The sequence below is a fragment of the Octodon degus genome, unplaced genomic scaffold (genome assembly GCF_000260255.1).
Source record: "Octodon degus isolate 3935 unplaced genomic scaffold, OctDeg1.0 scaffold00035, whole genome shotgun sequence".
Lineage (NCBI taxonomy): Eukaryota > Metazoa > Chordata > Mammalia > Rodentia > Octodontidae > Octodon > Octodon degus.
Window position 1 is genome coordinate 12,493,735 of NW_004524611.1, and position 18,004 is coordinate 12,511,738.

General features: G+C 54.7%; 1 protein-coding gene across 1 annotated transcript; it reads right to left on the bottom strand.

Moving 5' to 3' along the window:
- Positions 1–566: 566 nt before the first annotated feature.
- Rcc1l (RCC1 like) lies at positions 567–15,426 on the bottom strand. The gene is made up of 11 exons (XM_004630416.2): positions 15,052–15,426; positions 14,258–14,387; positions 12,054–12,182; positions 11,555–11,621; positions 10,699–10,750; positions 9,792–9,876; positions 8,720–8,901; positions 7,487–7,574; positions 6,553–6,726; positions 3,771–3,856; positions 567–1,347 (listed from the first exon to the last, which is right to left on the bottom strand). Exons 1-11 carry the CDS (start codon positions 15,361–15,363, stop codon positions 1,270–1,272), a joined length of 1,383 nt encoding a protein of 460 aa, XP_004630473.1. The 5' UTR covers positions 15,364–15,426; the 3' UTR covers positions 567–1,269.
- Between the last annotated feature and the right edge of the window lie 2,578 nt (positions 15,427–18,004).

Here is an 18,004-nt window from a genome sequence, read left to right on the forward strand (position 1 = left end):
CTAGCCACTGACTATGGGCCAAAGCTGCAGGACCTGGCTCAAAGGAACTGTTCCTCTTCCCTTCAGTCTGCATTGGGGATGTCACAGCGACCCACAGCCCCTTCCAGCCCTCCCTACCCCCTGCCCACCCTTAGATCTGTGTTCACATCTCCTCCCCTTGTGAACTGCAGCAGGCAGGAACTGTTGTCAACTGGGCTTGGCAGTGAAGACCACACCAAGTGTCTGCTCAGGTAATGATCTGGGCCCAGCAGGCAGTGCAAGGAACCCCAGTTGGCCAGGCAGGAGAGCAGGACACTGGTGCAATACACATCCTAGGTAGGACTATCCTGTCCCCTGCAGTGGCTTTCACTGGCCTCTAGTTGCCTCTACCAAAGAAGCTAAACTTAATGATTAAGTAAAAAAATTTTGAGACAGCATCTTGCTATGTAGTTGAGGCTGGCCTTGAACTCACCATGTAATCTAGGCTGGCCTCAAACTCACGGCAACTCTGCTGCCTCCTCCTCCCAACTGCTGGGATTGCAGGGGTGCCACCACACCTGGCTCAAGTAAACATTTTAAAGCACCAATTCAGTTTTCCTTTTTTTTTTTAATTCAGTTTTTAAACCAGTACAAAATAAGACTTTATTCCAAGAGATTTTTAAAAGCTGTTTGTGAAGAAAAAGAGAAGGTCCACTCCTGATGCCACTGCTTTCACAGTGCTCTAGGCAGGCCTCTGTGGATCGAGTGTCCTCCTCGAAAGGTTCTCAGCCTCCCAGGCTGGCAGTGGACGGTCATTAGGTCACAACTTCTGGCTGCACAGTCACCAAGGGAGCCCGCAGTGTGGCAACAACCAGCGCCAGCATTGAGTAGGGCAAGGATGAAGGCCCACCTTAGGCCAGCCTAGCTCATGACGTGCAGTGCTCAGCCCGAGGTACACACAGAGCCTGGCAGGGCACACACCAAGTGTGCTATGGCAGGGAATGGATGTCCTCCCGAGCCTGTGTGACATGGTCTCATCCTGTGGCCAAGAGACTGGGGGACGTGACCTGACGTGCTGCTGGACAGGGCAGAACATCCTGATGTCCTTGCCCTACGGCCCACTGGCCCGAGCTCCTCAGGGCTAGGGCTGCCGCGGGCAGCCATCCTATGCAGGCGGGAGGAGGGGCCTCAGCCCCAGGACTCCGCACAGGCACCTGCCAAGAGCATCGGACACTGAGCACACAGGGCCACTCAAGCACAACACTGTGCCACGTCCCTGCTGCAGAGCCTTGAGCTGGCCGAGAATGGGACTCAGATGAACGACCTTGCCAGGGTCACCATGTGGTCCACGCCGCACGCAACATCCACAGGCTCACCGGGCATCGTCACCTGAAAGAGAAGACCCGCACCACACAGGCATGAGGGGGATGGCTCATAGCAAGGAGGGCAGCCTGGCTGCCTGCCAGGGACCCAAGCCCCCAGGGCCTCAGCTGGAAACTCACCGGCCAAATGGCAGCAGCCTCCAGGGACAAGCTGTCCATCAGCCTGCCACCCACAGCAGCCATGACAGCTTGCCCCCACCTGAGGGCCCACACTGGGCAAGAGCGCAGATGTGTACATGGCCTGGCCTGTGCTTGTCCCAGGGCTACCCATCAGGCCAGGTGTCTGACCTTCCCAGGGGCACTCTCCAGACTCCCAGAGCACAAGAGCCCTTACTCCCGCCTGCTGGTTCTGGCCCCTTCACCCCCACCCCACTGCAAGCACCACCTGTATCCCTTGGGTCTCACATCACTAGTGCATCTGGGCGACAGATCATGAAGGCCCAGCAAGACACCCTGGCCTAAGGGGAGGAGCCCTGCACCCGCACAGGGACACCAGGGCAGCTGCTCGCCAGGGCATCCTCTGTCCTCCCCACTCGTCACCACAGCTGCAACCAGATCCAGCCACAGGCATGTACATGGCTGCCAAGGAAAACTCACTGCTGCCCTGCCGTCCTCTACCACCCCTACCTCCCTCAACAGGAACTGCATCCTCGTGGCCTTCCCTAGGGTAGAGCGAGGGCACACGTGTGTGCATATGTGTGTGTAGTGCTGGGGATTGAACCCGGGGCCTGTGCACTAAACCATAGCTTCTACCCCTTGTTCTCTTGAGACAGAGTCTCACTAAGTTGCCCAGGGTGGGCTTAAACTTGCCATCCTCCCGCCTCAACCCCCCAGGATGCTGGAACTGCAGGCGTGATCCACCACACTTGACCTTCCTGATGCCCCTCTCATTGTTCCTAAGTGACAAGCAGGAACATACTACCCACGTGGACATCTCCTCAGACATGGCCGGCTGTGACGACTACCCACTAGGCAGACCCCAGACCAGCCTTCCCTGCAGCAGCACCAGCTGGCAGGGGACGCTCGTGCCTGCAGTACAGATTACTGAGTGCTAAGCCAGATGGCCAGGCTTGGCAGTGCAGAGGCGGCCAGTGCCACCACACGGAGCACCCTCCACACCTCTGGCGGGGGAGACCAGGCCATCAGAGACTTGGAGCCACCAGGTAAACAAAGATGAAGGCAAAGGCCAAGCCATACCCCACACCCTGCACCCCCTCATCAAACAAATTGTCTTAGCAAAGCCTGCTGGACACAGCTCCACAAACAGTTGCACATCACTGTGGATGGCGCTCCAGAGTGGCCCTGCAGAGGCAGCAAAACGTGCTGCCACCGTGGTGACGCCCAGGTGGGTCTTAGCAACAACCCAGGCCATTAGGAACAGTGTTTACCTTTCCTCGGGAGAGTGCCTGCTCCACACACATCTAGGGCCCACACACAGCTCTTCAGCACCTACATTCTTGTCCCCAAATGGCCTGGCCACTAAAGCCCAAAGTGTTGCAACCTCTCAGCCTCAGCGCAGCCAGGACAACACCTGCGCTCACGCAGAGGCCTCTGGGAGCAGTAGCCCACTGGGTTTCAGCTCCCCCTGGCGGCAGCACCAGGCTCACAGTTGTGTCCATGTCAAAGGGCCCAGCCCTGCTCTTCCTGCCAAAGAAAAGCCAACTTGCCCTCCCAACACCATGATGGGGACAGCTGCAGAAGCCAGGTCCCCACGGTGCCTGAGCAACCCTCTGAGAAGGGCAGCAACATCAGCTCAGGAACATCATTCTGCTTGGTGATCAGGTCCTAAGGGAAGCGGCCACCCTAAAACAGACACAGGACAGGGGGACTGCAGGGTGCCATGAGGCCTGGCCTGCTGCTCACCACCTGGTTCTTCTAGGCTAACAGAGGCAGGAAGGGGTGGCCAGGCCCAGAAGCCACCCAAATGCACAGCACCCTGGTCGGCTGCACTGAGTAACCACGTGAGGGAATCAAAGCTGGGGGCTTCCCAGCTTGAGCCCAGTGTGTGTCCTCGCAGGGAGGCCCAGGATGCAGCAGAGCCGGGCTGGCCCAAGTCACAGAGCTCCCGGAAGGGAGCTCCAGCAAGCAGGGCCCTGGCTGCCTCCAGAACAGGAGCCGGCTGGCAGACTTGTTCTGCATAACGCATCTGGATCATGCATAGAGGCCCTGTATTCAGGAAGAATCAGTAACTTCTTTCAGGCACTCCTACCCTTTGTACCTGCTCTGCCACCTCCATAGCACGCAGCCTGCTCTCTGCACAGCCTGAGGCAACACTGCCTGAGCAGAGCCCTCCTGTCTCACCCTCAGCAGGGCAGTGCTACCTCAGAGTCCCTGAGGCTGTGCAGAGCCTGGGGGGGTGGGGGGGAGTGCAGGAGCAGGCCCATCCCCGCTGCAGCCTCAGTCCAGCCCTCCAGGCCTGGCCGTCCTTACCCGCCACGGGAAATACTGGTCTTCTAGGTGGCCAATCCCCAGGCAGCCACGGATGTTCTTGCCCCACACAAACAGCTCACCTTTGTCTGCAAAGGAAGGAGAGGGTATGGGGACTATGCAGAGCACATCTCTCAGAGAACGCAGCTATGCGGGCAGCTCAGCCCCAGGGAAAGGGACAGGTGTAGTCACAGGGCATGCCTGGGCTCCTGCTTGTCCCCAGCAACCCGCCCAGCATGGTCCCCCAACCCTGCCCCCCAGAACACTGCAGCAGAGCTTCCTAATCAGAGGATGACTGGCCGTGCTGTCTGGGTTTCCACCTTCAGGAGCACTCACTCGGGTGGCAAAGTTATGGGTCCCTATGTGTGGCAGGTCTGTGCAAGTGCTGGGAGCTGAGAGCAGGACATTCATGGGCTTCAGCTGGCCCACAAGCTCAATTAAAGAAATAATCAATAGGGCCAACCAAATAGTTCAGTAGATTAAAGCACTTGCAAGCAGGTGCAGGGACCAGGAGTTCGATCCCTGGGCCTGCACCTGGGTCAAGCTGAGACGGCAAGTGAGACTAGGTGTGGTAGCACACGCCTGTAATCTCAGCTCTTGGAAGGCTATAAACAGGAGGATCACTATGAGTGTGATCTAGTAGTAAGACCCTGAATACCCACCCTGTAAGACCCTTTACTAAAATACAATTAAAAAAAAAAAGAAAGAAACCAGCCAGCACACAGCTACAAAGTGTAAGTCATGGCCCGTAGGATGAGGACACAGTGCTCTGAAAGGGTGAGCCATACTATGGTCTCAGCATGGCTTGACACCCACAGTTCCTGCACTGGGGACCTAGTCCCCACTGTCACGGAGTCAAGAGGCACTGGGACCTCCACAGGTAACAGGTCAGTGGCTCTACCCACACAAAGGGGCCATCACTGCCCTGTGGGAGCGCACGGTCAAGAGATCCCTTGTGCCTCTCTCCCACCGCACAGCCCCTGATCTGTGGCTTGATCCAAAACAAAGCTCTTTTCAGAGGACCCAAGCCCAGGTCTTTGGTCAGAGCAACAGCAAAGCGAGTTAGCCACAGCTGGAGATGCTGCCAGCCGGCACTCTGGGAATCTGTCCTCGTAACTCAGGTCATTCCAACGTCTCTGCAGCCTGGACCCTTCATGCAGAGGCTCAAGCAGGGCTGCAGAGGAACAATAAATGTGGAGAGGCAGGACCAACCATTCACAGCTCCTCTGGTCCTGCGGCCTGACGCCTGCCCTTCCCTCAGCGAGTGGCTAGGGCCACCCGGCGCAGCCCAAGGCTGTGCGCCCAGCACCAGCCAGCTCCGCGGCCTGGGGGGGCCTGCATGCTGGCACACAGACATGAGTCCAGGGCAGAAGCACACACCATGGGGAGGCCGTGGGGTCCCTCAGAAGGGGCTTCATCGAGGAAGCCCAGAAGGGCTGATGGCTTGGGAAGAGTGGATGACAGAAGTCTCTCAAATGCTTTCTACACTTCCCCAATATTTCCCTCTGCACAAAGCCTTGGAAAAATGGGTAATTGCCCCCAAGATTAATCCATAAAACTCTTTATTTGCTAAATCAGAACAGCACCAAAAATTCACCATGAAAACAAAATACAGACACGAACACGGGTGCTCGGGGGATCTTGCCACAGGCCACCCAGGACTCTGCCAGGCAGGAAGCCATCGCCCAGACCAGACCACGTCAGCCCCTTGTCTTGAATGGCTGAAACCACGCACTTAATAACCCTCTTTCATTACAAAGGAAAAAAAAATCCTTAAGTAAATTTAAAAATAAAAACCAGCTGTAGATGCAGCTCAGCAGCAGGGTACTCACTCAGGACATGTGAGGCCCCAGGCATCCCCAGATAAATAAGAGAGGGCCGGGGTGCACAGAGGGGTAGGCATGGGCAAGGCTCTGGCTTCAACCGCCAGCTACACAAACGTAAGTAAAGACAGAAAAAAAATAAGTAAATAAAAATGTTCAAACTCCACAGGTCTCCTGATCCCCCAGTGGCAGGGCAGGGGCACAGATTTTTGAGCCGAGTGCTCTTGACCCTGGTGCGGAGGGTGGTGCCTCCAGGGACATGGCTCACGGAGCAGAGCTGGAGATACTGAACCGGGATAACCTGGGCAGCCTGTCCAACCCAGACACTCAGGGAGAAAACACTTGGCCTCAGAAGAAGGGACTCTTTAATTGCAAGACACGGCTAACTTGCTTGAGGATCACAAAAGCACAATTAACTCTGTACTCTGTTCGGGGGTGGCAGACTGCAGCAACCTGACCCGGCACGGGGCGGGGACCACATGCCCTAACACAGCTCAAGCCTTGAGTCTGCAATCTGGGTCCCCCACTGCCCTGATCACTGTCACCAGTACCCTGCTGCAATTGGCAGTAGCTTCAATTCCAAAAAGCCACAAGCAGCCCCTCAAGTCCTTGTTCCAGGCTGCAGCAGGCTTTGGCTTGGCAGGGCCATGCTCATTCCTAACCTCCACCACAGACGCGCCAGCCTTGGCGCTTTCTTCTGGCACCCAGCTGTACCCTTCTCCTGCCGCCAACCTGTGCACACGTGAGGTCACTCCTTGCCACACTGCCTAACCACCAGCCAAGGGACCCCAAAGCCAAATTCCAGATGACAAAGTGGCTCACCTGCTACAGCTGCACCCGCCCTCAGTGCCTCTCACTAGATGGACGGATAGACGGGTGCCAGGAGGAGCCCAAAGCTTGGACCCACAAGAGTGGACATCTCTCTGCCTGTCACACTCTGGCCTGCTGGCTTGGTCACTTACTGGTCAGGGCAGCAAAGTGGCTGAGTCCACATCGAATGCGGGAAACCTGGACATCTGGGCTGAACTCTGTTAGGCCAAAGAGCGTGGGGGGAATCATCTCTGGGAGAGCAGTTTCCACAAGGCGGGGGCCTTTCCCAAGAATTCCATAGCCCCAAACGAAAACACGGCCTTCTCCTGCGTTACAGGAAGACAATGGACAGGAAGTCAAACCAGGCTGAGCCCACCCTTGCCAGAAAAGCAGACGGTACCACCCACTCGCAATACAGCCGCAGGGCTGGGGGGTTCTCTGGGGACCAGAACACAAACAGGGACTTGACACGGTCCCCTCCCCCTGCTTCAACGCCTGCCTGCCGGGCCACTCTCAGAGCACAAACCCCTACATTCTGAGGGCAGGCCGGGGGCACAGGGGACCAGTCTGACCCAGAAAAGCCATGCAGACATAAGGACACTGACAGTGCTGAGTGTCACACTGACTGAAAACCCTGCCAAACATATCAAAAGTCTCTGGGCCCTCACAAAACACTCAGAAATTTTAGCGTAATGGTCCCCCCTCCCCCGCAGTACTGACACTGAGCTGGGCCAGCCCAGAAGCAGAGGAGATTCTTGCGGTGCAGGCCCTGGGTTCATCCTCCTAAAACTAAATGCAACTCTTGGCAGCAGTGCCACTAGCCAGAAGCATGGGCCTCAGCATCTAGACTCTATCCCTTCTCTCTTTTTTCCTTTGGAGACACTATGCTGCTGACTTCCATCCTCCGGCCTCAGTGTCTTCCACTTCCAGCTGGAGAGGAAAGGCCCAGGCTGAGAGGAAGGAAGCGGCTATGCCCAACCCAGGCTCCCTGCACACAGCACACCACTGTCCTCCCGTGCTCCATGCTGGCCATGTCCCCACCTCTGCTCCACACTCCACACTCGCCACTGCCGGAAGGGGCCTCACCGTTGAGCACAGCGCAGCCTGTGCCGCCACAGGCTACCTGCTTCACCTTTCCCACTGCTGAGAAGGGCAGGCTCCGGGGGACGTTGACCTGGTTTGGGGACAGGGTCACTTGGTCAAGACACAGGCCTGGACAGCCAGCTGCCTCATCACATGATCCATGTGCGGGGCATCAGGGCAGAGGCTGTCACAAAATAAAAGGGACCCAGTTTCCACCTCAGGCAGTCCTAGTCTAGTGAAGGACATGGCTGTCACTCAAAACTAACATCAAGCTGGGCATAGAGTCATACACCTATAATCTCAGCACTCAGGAGGCTGAGGTAGGAGATCACCAAGAGTTTGAGGCCAGGCTGAACTACAGAGTCAAACCCTGTCTCAGGGGGCTGGGGAGATGGCTCAGTGGAATAAGCGCTTCCCTAGCAAGTGCAAGGGTCTGAGTTCAATTCCCAGTTCCACCAAAAGCTGCCTAAGGTACCACATGCCATGTCAGTCCCGCCCCCAGGGTGGGCTGAGCTGGCCACAAAAAGAGAAAAAAAAAAAAGCCTTACACCAAGTTACATTTGCGCTGGCTCAGATGTGGGCAGACTCACCTGGTACGGGAAGGTGCTCACGTCTGGCTAAGCAAGGACTCAATGGGACTTGGGACACTGGGAGAAGTCCAAGCTGTGAGGGACAAGGTGGCAGACACAGAGGGGGTGCAGGGGAACAAGGGGGAAGACTGCAGAACAGGAAGCAGCAAAGGGGAGTCAGACAGAGCCAAGACCAGGGGAGGCAAGGTGCCCTGAGCCTAGTGAGTGGGGCTCCTTGGAGCTGTCAGAACCCGAGCACAGGCCAGGTCTGAAAGGCAGCTAGGGCACTTCCAGCCACAGGGCAAACCACAGAGAAAGCCTTTTCCACCTGCTTAGCTGACCTCAGGTTGTCTTTGTGCTCCATCCTCAGGGCCTCACTGTGAGCCTAGACTGGCCTCAAACACACAATGATCCTCTGCCTCAGCCTCAGGAGTGCTGGGGTCACATGTTTGCACCACCACACCCGCCAGTTGTCTCTTTTGGAGACACTGATGCTTTCTGGGTGATGCAGGACAGCAGTACACCAGCACCATGTGGAGCAAACATTTTACCTCAGCTGATCTAGCTTCTGGGGCAAAGCCAATGGTCTGTAACAGCTCGGGCCTGAGAGGTATCCTGCCTCCTGGACTGGTGAGGCCCACCGGGCACTGGCCACAAGGCACCATACCTGTGTGGAGTCTGTCACAGATGCCAGCTGCAGGTACTCAGAGTTTCCCCACCCAAACACGGCCCCATCAGCTGACACAGCCAGGCAGCAGTCACCATAGGTGGCAACCTGGACAACTTCCACTCCAGCAAGGTCTCCGCCCAGCTTGGTGGGTGTGCTGGTGATGTTGTAGTGACCCAGACCTAGCACAGAGGGAAACACTTCATCATCCACCCTTCCTGCAAACTTATTCAGATCTGCAATAGGCCAAACATAGTTGGAAGCCCTCAACAAACACTCAGAAATCCTGACCTGTTTCTCTTTGTGCACACATACCTTCCTTATGTTTTCTCAATGGAAAAAGGTCATACTCGTAATTGGTATATCTCCTGAGATATGGTCTCACTATGTAGTGTGGGTTGGCCTCAAACTCACAACGATCTTCCTTTTTTAGCCTCCTAGATTGCTAGGATTATAGGCGTGCAACACCATGCCAGGCTTGCAGGGTTTTTAAAATGTACCAATTATGATCAGGTATGGTGGCGCAAACCTGCAATCCCAGCACTCAGGAGGCTGAGGCAGAAGGATTACAACCTGGGCAATGTAGAGATTTAGTGAGACCCTGACTCAAAGAACAAAAAAAGAGCTGGGGGTGGTGCAAAGGCCCTGAGTTCAATCCCTGATACTAGGGGAAAAAACGGTCCAAGACTCTGAGTCTACTCCGGATGCTTTATTGGTTCACTTCCAAGGGATCCAGGGACAAGAAAAACAGGGAGGCAAAAGAACAGCATTTGTGTTGGGACAGGGAAATGGCTCAGTGGAATAAGTGCTTCTCTGGCAAGCGCAAGGGCCTGAGTTCAATCCCCTGTTCTGCCAAAAAAAAAAAACGTGAAAGTTTTGGAGGCTGGGGAGATGGCTCAGTAGAATAAGCACTTCCCTGGCACCTGGCAAGCACAAGGGTCTGAGTTCAATCCCTGGTTCCGCAAAAAAAAAAAAAAAAAAAACAGCATTTGCCTGGAAGCTCAAGAGTCCCCAGTACTCACAGCTGGGTCACATAACCTGGACTGCAACTGCCAGGGTCCAAACATCATACCTGTCTGCCCATCGGCACCCCAGCCACAAGAATAGACTTCACCCTGCTCAGTGAGGAAAAGGCTGTGATCCTGCCCGCAGGCGACCTGTGGATAGAGCGGGGAGAAGACTGAGGACCCTAGAGCTTTGCTCTGTGCATCCTTCCAGCCATGCCTGCTTCCCCCTGCCATGGTTCTCGTCCATATCCCCGTTCCTAATCATACTCACGCCTCCTCAGTGTCCCCTGCCCCTCCCCATCCCTGCCACACCACAACCAAGGCCATCTCTATCCAAGGAGCACAAGTAACATCACACATCCTACCGCATTGTGTTGCACAGCCACCGGCTCCACACTCCGCACGCACTAAGGTGGACGCCAGGCCCAGTGCCTGCTCACCACCTACTTCAACCTGCAGCTTTCGCCCCAGCACTCTCCAGCACTCCAGCACTCTGGCCACCTCCCACCACCCGCCCTCCAAGCTCTCCAGCACTTTGGGCCTCTCCCATGCTACCCCGGCAGCCCTGTGACCTCAGCACCCTCCTCTACCCTGCAGCCTTCAGCTGGGCCCTCGCTGCCCACATTCCTAGGAGGTGGCACTCAGGCTTGCACCTGAGGGTTCACACTGGAGACCCATGTCAGCCATGGCCCACAGACACAGGAAGTAGTTGGTGAGTGGTACACAGCCAGCCTGTATGCAATGGCGCCAACGACGCCAAGACATAGCCAGCTCCCTGGCTTCCCCCTACTGCCTGCCAGCCATGGAAATCTTACCAAACATTCAGCCTTAACACCCAGTGCAAATCCAGGCCTGGGGGTGGCAGGCTGACAGCTCTGACTTGCTTACTCACTCAGAAAATCTCCCTAACCAATCAGCCACTGCTCCACCTGCCTCAGCCCCCTCAGCACAGGGGCAGCATGTGTCCCCTACCTGGACCACCTGGCCATCGAAGTCCTGCATCCTGTGCACTCTGTGGCTCTCGCTACAGCCGGGCGTGGGGGGAGAAGGGAGAGGAACAGTGAAGGGACAGCTAAACACAGCACCACCTCTGAGCCAGCACTGCCTCTCTCAGGCAAATGCCCAGATGACAGAGACAGGCCATACAGGGACCCCACCATTCGGGCTCACAGCTGTGCCACACATTCAGCCAAACCCAGAAGTCACCTTCCACCCATGTACAAATGAGCAGACAAGGTAGAGCCATGATTTGTGCCCAACAGGCTCTGAAGAGGCGCAAAGTAGGGTCACTTGTAGGAAAACACCCGAGGCCATAGCGCTAAGTGAAGCCAATCAGACATGGGTCAATATCCCACGGTTTCTCCCATGTGAGATACCCAACAGATGAGCAAAGAGCACAATGAAGGACAGATGCCTGAGAAGAGGGAGCCGGGCTCAGTGGGATGAGGAGGGAAGTGGGTGAGCCATCAGGAAGGGGCACGGGTCTCAGCACTCTGAGGGGAGAGCAATCACTGCAAGCTGGCCGCCAACGCAGGGCGCAGGGCTCAGCGCTCAACGCTCAGAGAGAGGGCAGAGTTGGGCCTGGACAGAAAACCAAACCAAAGCCAACCCGAGCTGATTTTCATAAGCAGAGGCCAAGTCTGAGGCCCCCAGCAGAGTGGTACAAAGAACTGGAGGACAATGAAGCACCTGAATAAATGGCTGAAATGAAGGGAAACCGCTGACGCTCAGCCTCTGGGTGAACTAAACAGGATGGCCCGAGCACAGGCACATTCCTGCACCCTCCATCGAGCTGGTGAACGGGCACCCACCACGCCTGGGGACTCACCTGTACACCTCGTCCTCCACCACCTTGCGCCCGCACTGCCCGTAGGCATTGTTGCCCATGCTGAAGACTGAAGGACACCGCCGTTAGTCAGCTCAGCCCAGGGCCCTGGCCACCTCTCACACCCAGCCTCTGGAGGGAGCCCACCTACCCCAGGAATGCCCCACAGTAGGAGGTGAGGACCCCACACCCTGCACCCATTGCTGGGGTACCCTGGGCACTCGTCCCCTCATAAAAAACTCCATACTCCACCTGTGTATTTCACGACCCAAGGCTCAGGTGGGAGATGAATGTAAAGGCTGCCCCAGGTCACCCTTTCCCTGGGTCACCAGACACAGTAACACAGGGCTGCTAAGTGGAGAGACTGAGATCCTTCTGCCTCAGCCTGCCAAGCAGCTGCAATCTCAGGCGTGGGCCATGGCAGCCAGCTCACACTTGTCGTTTACTGGAGACCCACAGAGAACAGAAAGGTTGGTGGCCAAGGCCTTTTCTGGCACCTTACCTCCTTCGCTGTCTGTCAAGATGAGTGAATGCGCACGGCCACAGGCCACCTGCAGCACCCGGGTCTCCTGGGGCCGGTCCAGAGGCAGGGAGACTGGTGAGGGTTCCAGCACGTACTCATAGCCCCGGGCTGCAGGAGAGCACCGAGCCTCCGCATGAAGGCACACCCCCGAATGGAGAGATTTGGCTGTCTTCTTAAAGAAACCCAGGGTGCAGGTGTGCCTCACAGCTAGCTTCCACCCAACGCACTCCCCCCACCACAGAATTAAGGGTCCTTATTTTTATAGTCAGTAAATGAAACCTCACAAATGAAATAATGTTGGAATCTGCTTTAAACATACAAGAAAAAAAAGTGGGTCTTTTTTTTTTTTTTTTTTTTCGGTGGAACTGGGAATTGAACTCAGGCCCTTGCGCTCGCCAGAGAAGCACTTATTCCACTGAGCCATCTTCCCAGACCCAAAAGTGTGTGGGTCCTTTTTTTTTTTTTCTTTTGGTAAAAATGGGGAAACTAGGTTGTAATACCAGCATTCAGGAGGCTGAGGTAGGAGGATTGCTGAAAATTTCAGAACAGCCTGGGCTCCACAGTGAGTTCAAGGCCAGCTTAAACTACACTGTGAGACCTGTCTCAAAAAACCAAAATATTTAAGTTGGGAAAAAGAATAAACACAACTAGTGAGAGCCAGCCAGACAGCTCAGCAGACTAAACTACCAGCTTAGGCAAATGCTGGGACCGGGGTTGGAACCCCAGTGTGCCGTGGCGGCCCTGCCCCTCGGAGCGCACTGAGACTGCAACTGAGACTGGACGTGATGGTGTGCACCTGTATCCCAGCGCTTGGGAGGCTGAAAACAGGAGACTCACTATGAGTCTGATCTGTGTAGTGAGATCCTGTACACCTTGTACTAAATACATTAAAAAAAAAAACAAAAAACACGACCAGAGTAAGCTGGTGACAGCTGAAGCTGGTGTCAACCTATCTCACTGTTCTGTCCAAAGGCTCTCGTAATAAATGTAAGGCACATCTTACAGCTAGTAAATTCTTTGATATTAACTTTTAAAAAAAGACATTTCCGAGTGGGGAGCTAGCTCAGCAGTCTAAACGCCTGCCTGGCAAGTGCAGCCCAAGTTCAATCCCCAGGATGGCATGCTGTGCTGCCCATGGTGCTGTGCCTGCCCCAAAACCAGGCATAGTGGCACACACCTGTAATCCCAGCACTGAGGAGGCTGAGACAGGAGGATCACTAGGAGTCCAAGCTGTGTACTGAGACCATGTACCAAATAAATAAATATTAAAAGAAATGCATTTCTGATATAAGAATTAAGTGAAAAAGATAGAAAACAAAAATATACCGTGATCTAAATTATGTAGACATATTTCCAAATAAGCCAGGGAAGGGGGGGAAGAAGAAAGGTTTGCCCAGTATGTCCTTCAGTATAATTTCTCCCATATATGATAAAACTGGTATGTAGGCCAGGGAAGATAGCTCAGTGGTATATGCACCTGCCTGGCAAGCACAAGGTACTGAGTTTGATCCTCAGTACCGTAAATAAATAAATAAAGATACATACTATCTCTAATCTTCCCAGATAAGTTTGGGGACCTGAACCCAGAGCCTCCACACTGACCCATGTCTCTACTCTGTTGTTTTTTTTGTTTTGTTTTGTTTTGTCTTTTGCAGAACCGGGAGTTTGAACTTGCCAGGGAAGCGCTTATTCCACTGAGCCATCTCCCTGGCCCCTCTACTCTGGTTTTGAAAATGTTTTTATTTAGGTCTCCCCAAGTCACTAAATTGCCCAAGCTAGGTTCAAATTTGCAATCCTCCTGCCTCAGCCTCCCAGAGTACTGGGATTACGGACGTGCACCACCATGGCCAGCTGACAGTCTATATTTTAAGAAATACTGTCTATTAATGAAGAAAAAAGAAAGAAATATTGTCTAGTTAATGCCTACTATTTCTAACATTTTGACAACGGAAGTTTCAAACGTGTGGAACAGAGCCTCCACCTTCAGGGCCTCACTGACTTCTCCCCTGCCCACACGTTGAGTGCCGTGGGTTCCCCGACAAACAGGTGCCTGTTCGCTGCCCAGCAAACCCCAAGCTCTTGCCCTTGAACCGGAAGCCTCTGGGTCGTGGGCACAAAGGCCAAAGTGCTCTTCCCTGTCTGTTCCTCCTCTGTGGCAGCAAAGATCCCTGGGCGATGCTCACCTTTATCCTTCCGACTCCTGTGAAATCCAAGCTGAGAGTCTTTGTTGAGCCCCATGCCCCAAACTTTCGTGATGTCCTTGGTTCTGGAGGCCAGCAGTGTGAATCCGTAGCCACAGGCGGCAGAGGAAATCTGAAAAGCAGCTCCCTTGGGTCACCTGATTTGAGGGATCAGGGTCCCGGTCTGAAATGATTATTTGCTGAATCCTGCACTTAATACAGCGACCAGATGGTCCTGCCATCTCTGCCAGGCTCCGCAGTCGCCCTAGGACCCGGTGCACGAAGGAGAAAGGCTGACCGCGGCCTGCCTCGAGCACAGCAGCTTTCTCCCCATGCCCTCTGCCACTAGTGTCTTCCATGGAGCCAGAGGATCACGGGGTCGCGTGCCTGGAATCCCAGGACTGAGGGAGGCTGAGGCAGGAGGAACGCAAGATCCAAGCCAGCTGGGGCGATTTAGCGAGACCTTGTCTCGGGATTTTAAAAAATACAAAGTGTACGATGAAAACAACAGCCGGGGATGTAGCTCAGCTCAAAGGCCGCCTGGTCCGCGGCCCACCACACGCGCCCACCAGCTGGGACCGTGGCCTTCGGCTCTGTGTGTCCCCGCGCTCCCCTACAGTGCGGGTGCCATCCCGGGACGCTGAACACGGACGCCGCCGAGCAGCCGCACCGCAGTCTCAGCGGCGGCCTCTAACGCGGCTCCCGACCCCAGCTCGGGTCGCGGGTCGCCCTTGTCCCGGTCCCCCCGCGACCGCAACTTCTCTACCCGGGTAGGAGGAGCGAGCCGCGGTCCGCACCTTCTGGTCGAGCTCCAGGCGGTAGGGCACGGCCTGGATCCTGCGGCGCGGCCGCGAGCCGGAGCGCTCGGGCCCGGCCCCCGGCACCACGAAGGTGGGCACGCCCAGCGCGCCCGAGAAGCTGAAGCCCCACACGAAGACGCGGTGCGCGCGGGTGGCGCGCTCGCCCACGTACTGGACCACGGGCGCGTCCGCCTCGGCCTCTGCCGCCTCGCGCCGGCTCCGCGAGCGTTCGGCCGGCGTCCAGTGCCCGCGCCCGGGGCCCGGCCACTTCAGCCGCCGCCCCGCGCGACCCAGGGCCACCAGAGCCATCCCGTACTGCACGCCTCAACGGCTCCTGGGTGCCGCCATCTTTCTCATGACCCTTAACCCCACGTCCTGGCGGAAGAGCCCCGCGCTCACGGCCATGTTTGTTACTGGCTGAAGGCGAAGGAGGCGGGGGAAGCCCAGGTATCGCGAGATCGGGCAGCCAGCTCCCTCTCCGTTAGCAGGAAAAAACCTAGGAGGTATCTCCCCTCTCTGCTCCTCTTGTGTGTCCTGATTTTCACAGGCCTAAGTCATTTTTCACCTGGTTTTGTTGCAACCGTCCCCACTTCCATCTACTCCCTTACCTGAATCTCATCTCTAAAATAAGGGACAAAAAAAAAAAGAAAAAGAAAACCATCATGCCAGTAAGCCCAGCACTGTGGGAAGCTGAGGCAGGAAGATTGCAAATTTGAGCCCAGCCTGGGCAATTTAGCAAAATAGGGAGGACTTGTCTCCAAAAAAGTGGGAATGGGGTGAGGATGTAACTCAATACTTAAACCCCTGAGTTTTATCCCCAGTGCCACGCGAAAAGAGGAAAAAAATATATACATGTAATAGTTTTACATTACATTTAGACTTGGATTGGTCCGGATTTTATGGCTCCTAGCATCTCTTGCACAGCAGCGGGTTCTGGGATGCCAAGGGCGGGCACCCTGCCTCTAGCTTGCCGTTCTCCCTCACAGGCTCGTGTTGGCCTGGAATGTGCCTTGCATCCAGTTGGAAGTGAGTGTAATGGCTACGGTGTAAGATACGGGTATAGCTCTACCCTTCGGTGGAACTGTTTTGGTTTGATTTGGTTTCAGTTGAGGGTTTTTGTTGTTGTTTGTTTGTTTGTTTCTTCAAGACAGGGTCTCGCTATGAAGCCCAGGCTGGCTTTGAGCTCACGGCGGTCCTCCTGCCTCTGCCTCGCGAGTGCGAGCCGCCACACCCAAGTGCTGGGTCCTGTGTATTTAGACCCTGACTGATACATTAATTAACAAGCCACTGTTTTTTACAAAACTACTTTTTGTCCCTTTGGGGAGAACTGGAGACCAAACCCACCCCCACCACACACATGCCGGGCCAACGCCAGACGCTGAGCTCCATGCCAGCCCGCGTCCCGTCGCAAATCCACAGCATTGCCGAAGGCTGACAGGGCTTGCTGGGCCACTTGCTGTCTGGCTCTCCAGTGACTATGAATAGGGCAGGTGACACACAGGGAAAGAGGAGCAAGCAGAGGGAACCCCTCATCCCTCAGCCGTGGAAGGCATTTGGCTTCTGTCTGACCCTGCTTTGCACACGGGGACACATGAGTGCTCTCGCCTCTGCTCCGATGTCCTGGGCTGACAGTGCCTCAAACTTCTTATCCCAAGGGTATGCCACATATTTTTAAATTTCTACCCAAAAGCTCAGGCACAGAGCCACACATGAGCCAATCAGAAGAGAGAAGGAGCTGGGTTTTGGGCCAGGAGACAAATGCCATCACTGTGGTCCCTTCAGCAGGCTGCTGTCTCCTACCCAGCAGAACTCGCATAGTCAGGACCTCTTTTGGCTATAGTGAACACAAAAGCAAGACAAGGTAAGGTGTGGTGGCGTGTGCCTGTCGTCCTAGCACTCAGGAGCTTGAGGCAGGAAGATCCCTGGGAGCTTAAGGCCACACTGGGTTACATAGCAAGAGACTGCCTCAAAAAGAAGCCAGCAACAACAAAAGCACTTGTCCTTTCACAAAGCTGGTGAAGACAACAGATAAAATGATTTGTAAAAATTGTTTCTTCAAAAGCCTTAAAACAGTTTACTTTTAAGGGATTGTCCAAAAGAAAAGTTTTGGTTTAAGATTTTCAGGCCAGAAAGGACGTCATTGCAAAGCGAATCACAGACACTGGGTGGCGCTGTTGGCCCGTCTTTGATCTCGGAGGAGCCTGACGCCTCCGCCCCAAAGTGAGTTTGTGCAATCAACAGCGGGGATTTTCTCTGTTATTATCAAAACATGGAGGATTGTTTAAAGGCTTTATTTATTTATTTTTTAACTGTTTTTCTTCTTTTGTAGTGTTGGGGATTGACCCCAGGGTGTTTCTCTGAGCTATATCTCCTGCTCTTTATTTTTTTTAGCTGAGGTTTTTTTGTTGTTGCTTTTGTTTTCGGTGCTGAGGACCAAACTCAGAGCTTCCAGCTTTCTAAGCAAGCATTCCACCCTGAGCTAAATCCCCAGCCCCAGCTCTTTTATTTGTTGAGATGGAATCTCACCGAAGTCACTAAATTGCCCAGACTGGGCTCAAATTTGTGCTCCTCCTGAGCACTGGGATTGTAGACATGGGTTCAAAACCGGATTAGCTTTTGTTTTTGCTCATTCATTTGTTTGTTTTTATTTTTGAGGCAGGGTCGCACTATGTAGCCCAAGCTGGCCTCAAACCCACACCGATCATCCTGCCTGGATTCCCAAGTGATGGGATCACAGGTGTGCACCCCCACGCCCAGCTGACTTTAGTTTTTTTTTTTTAAATTTTGTTTGTGTGTGTGTGTGTGTGTGTGTGTGTGTGGCCAGCTCAGCCCACCAGGGGGCGGGGCTGGCTGGCATGTGGTGCTGGGGGATTGAACCGCGGTCCCTGTGCTTTGCTAAGCTTGTTCTAAGTAGGTGCTTTAGACCACTGAGCCATCTCACCAGCCCATC

Coding starts and splice junctions, on each gene's coding strand:
- Rcc1l (XM_004630416.2), bottom strand. CDS start 15,363: ATGGCTCTGGTGGCCCTGGGTCGCGCGGGGCGGCGGCTGAAGTGGCCG. Junction 11,622..12,053: donor CTTGACAGACAGCGAAGGAG/GTAAGGTGCCAG, acceptor GGTGTCCTTCAG/TCTTCAGCATGGGCAACAAT. Junction 8,902..9,791: donor GGGTGCCGATGGGCAGACAG/GTATGATGTTTG, acceptor CCTCTGTGCTAG/GTCTGGGTCACTACAACATC.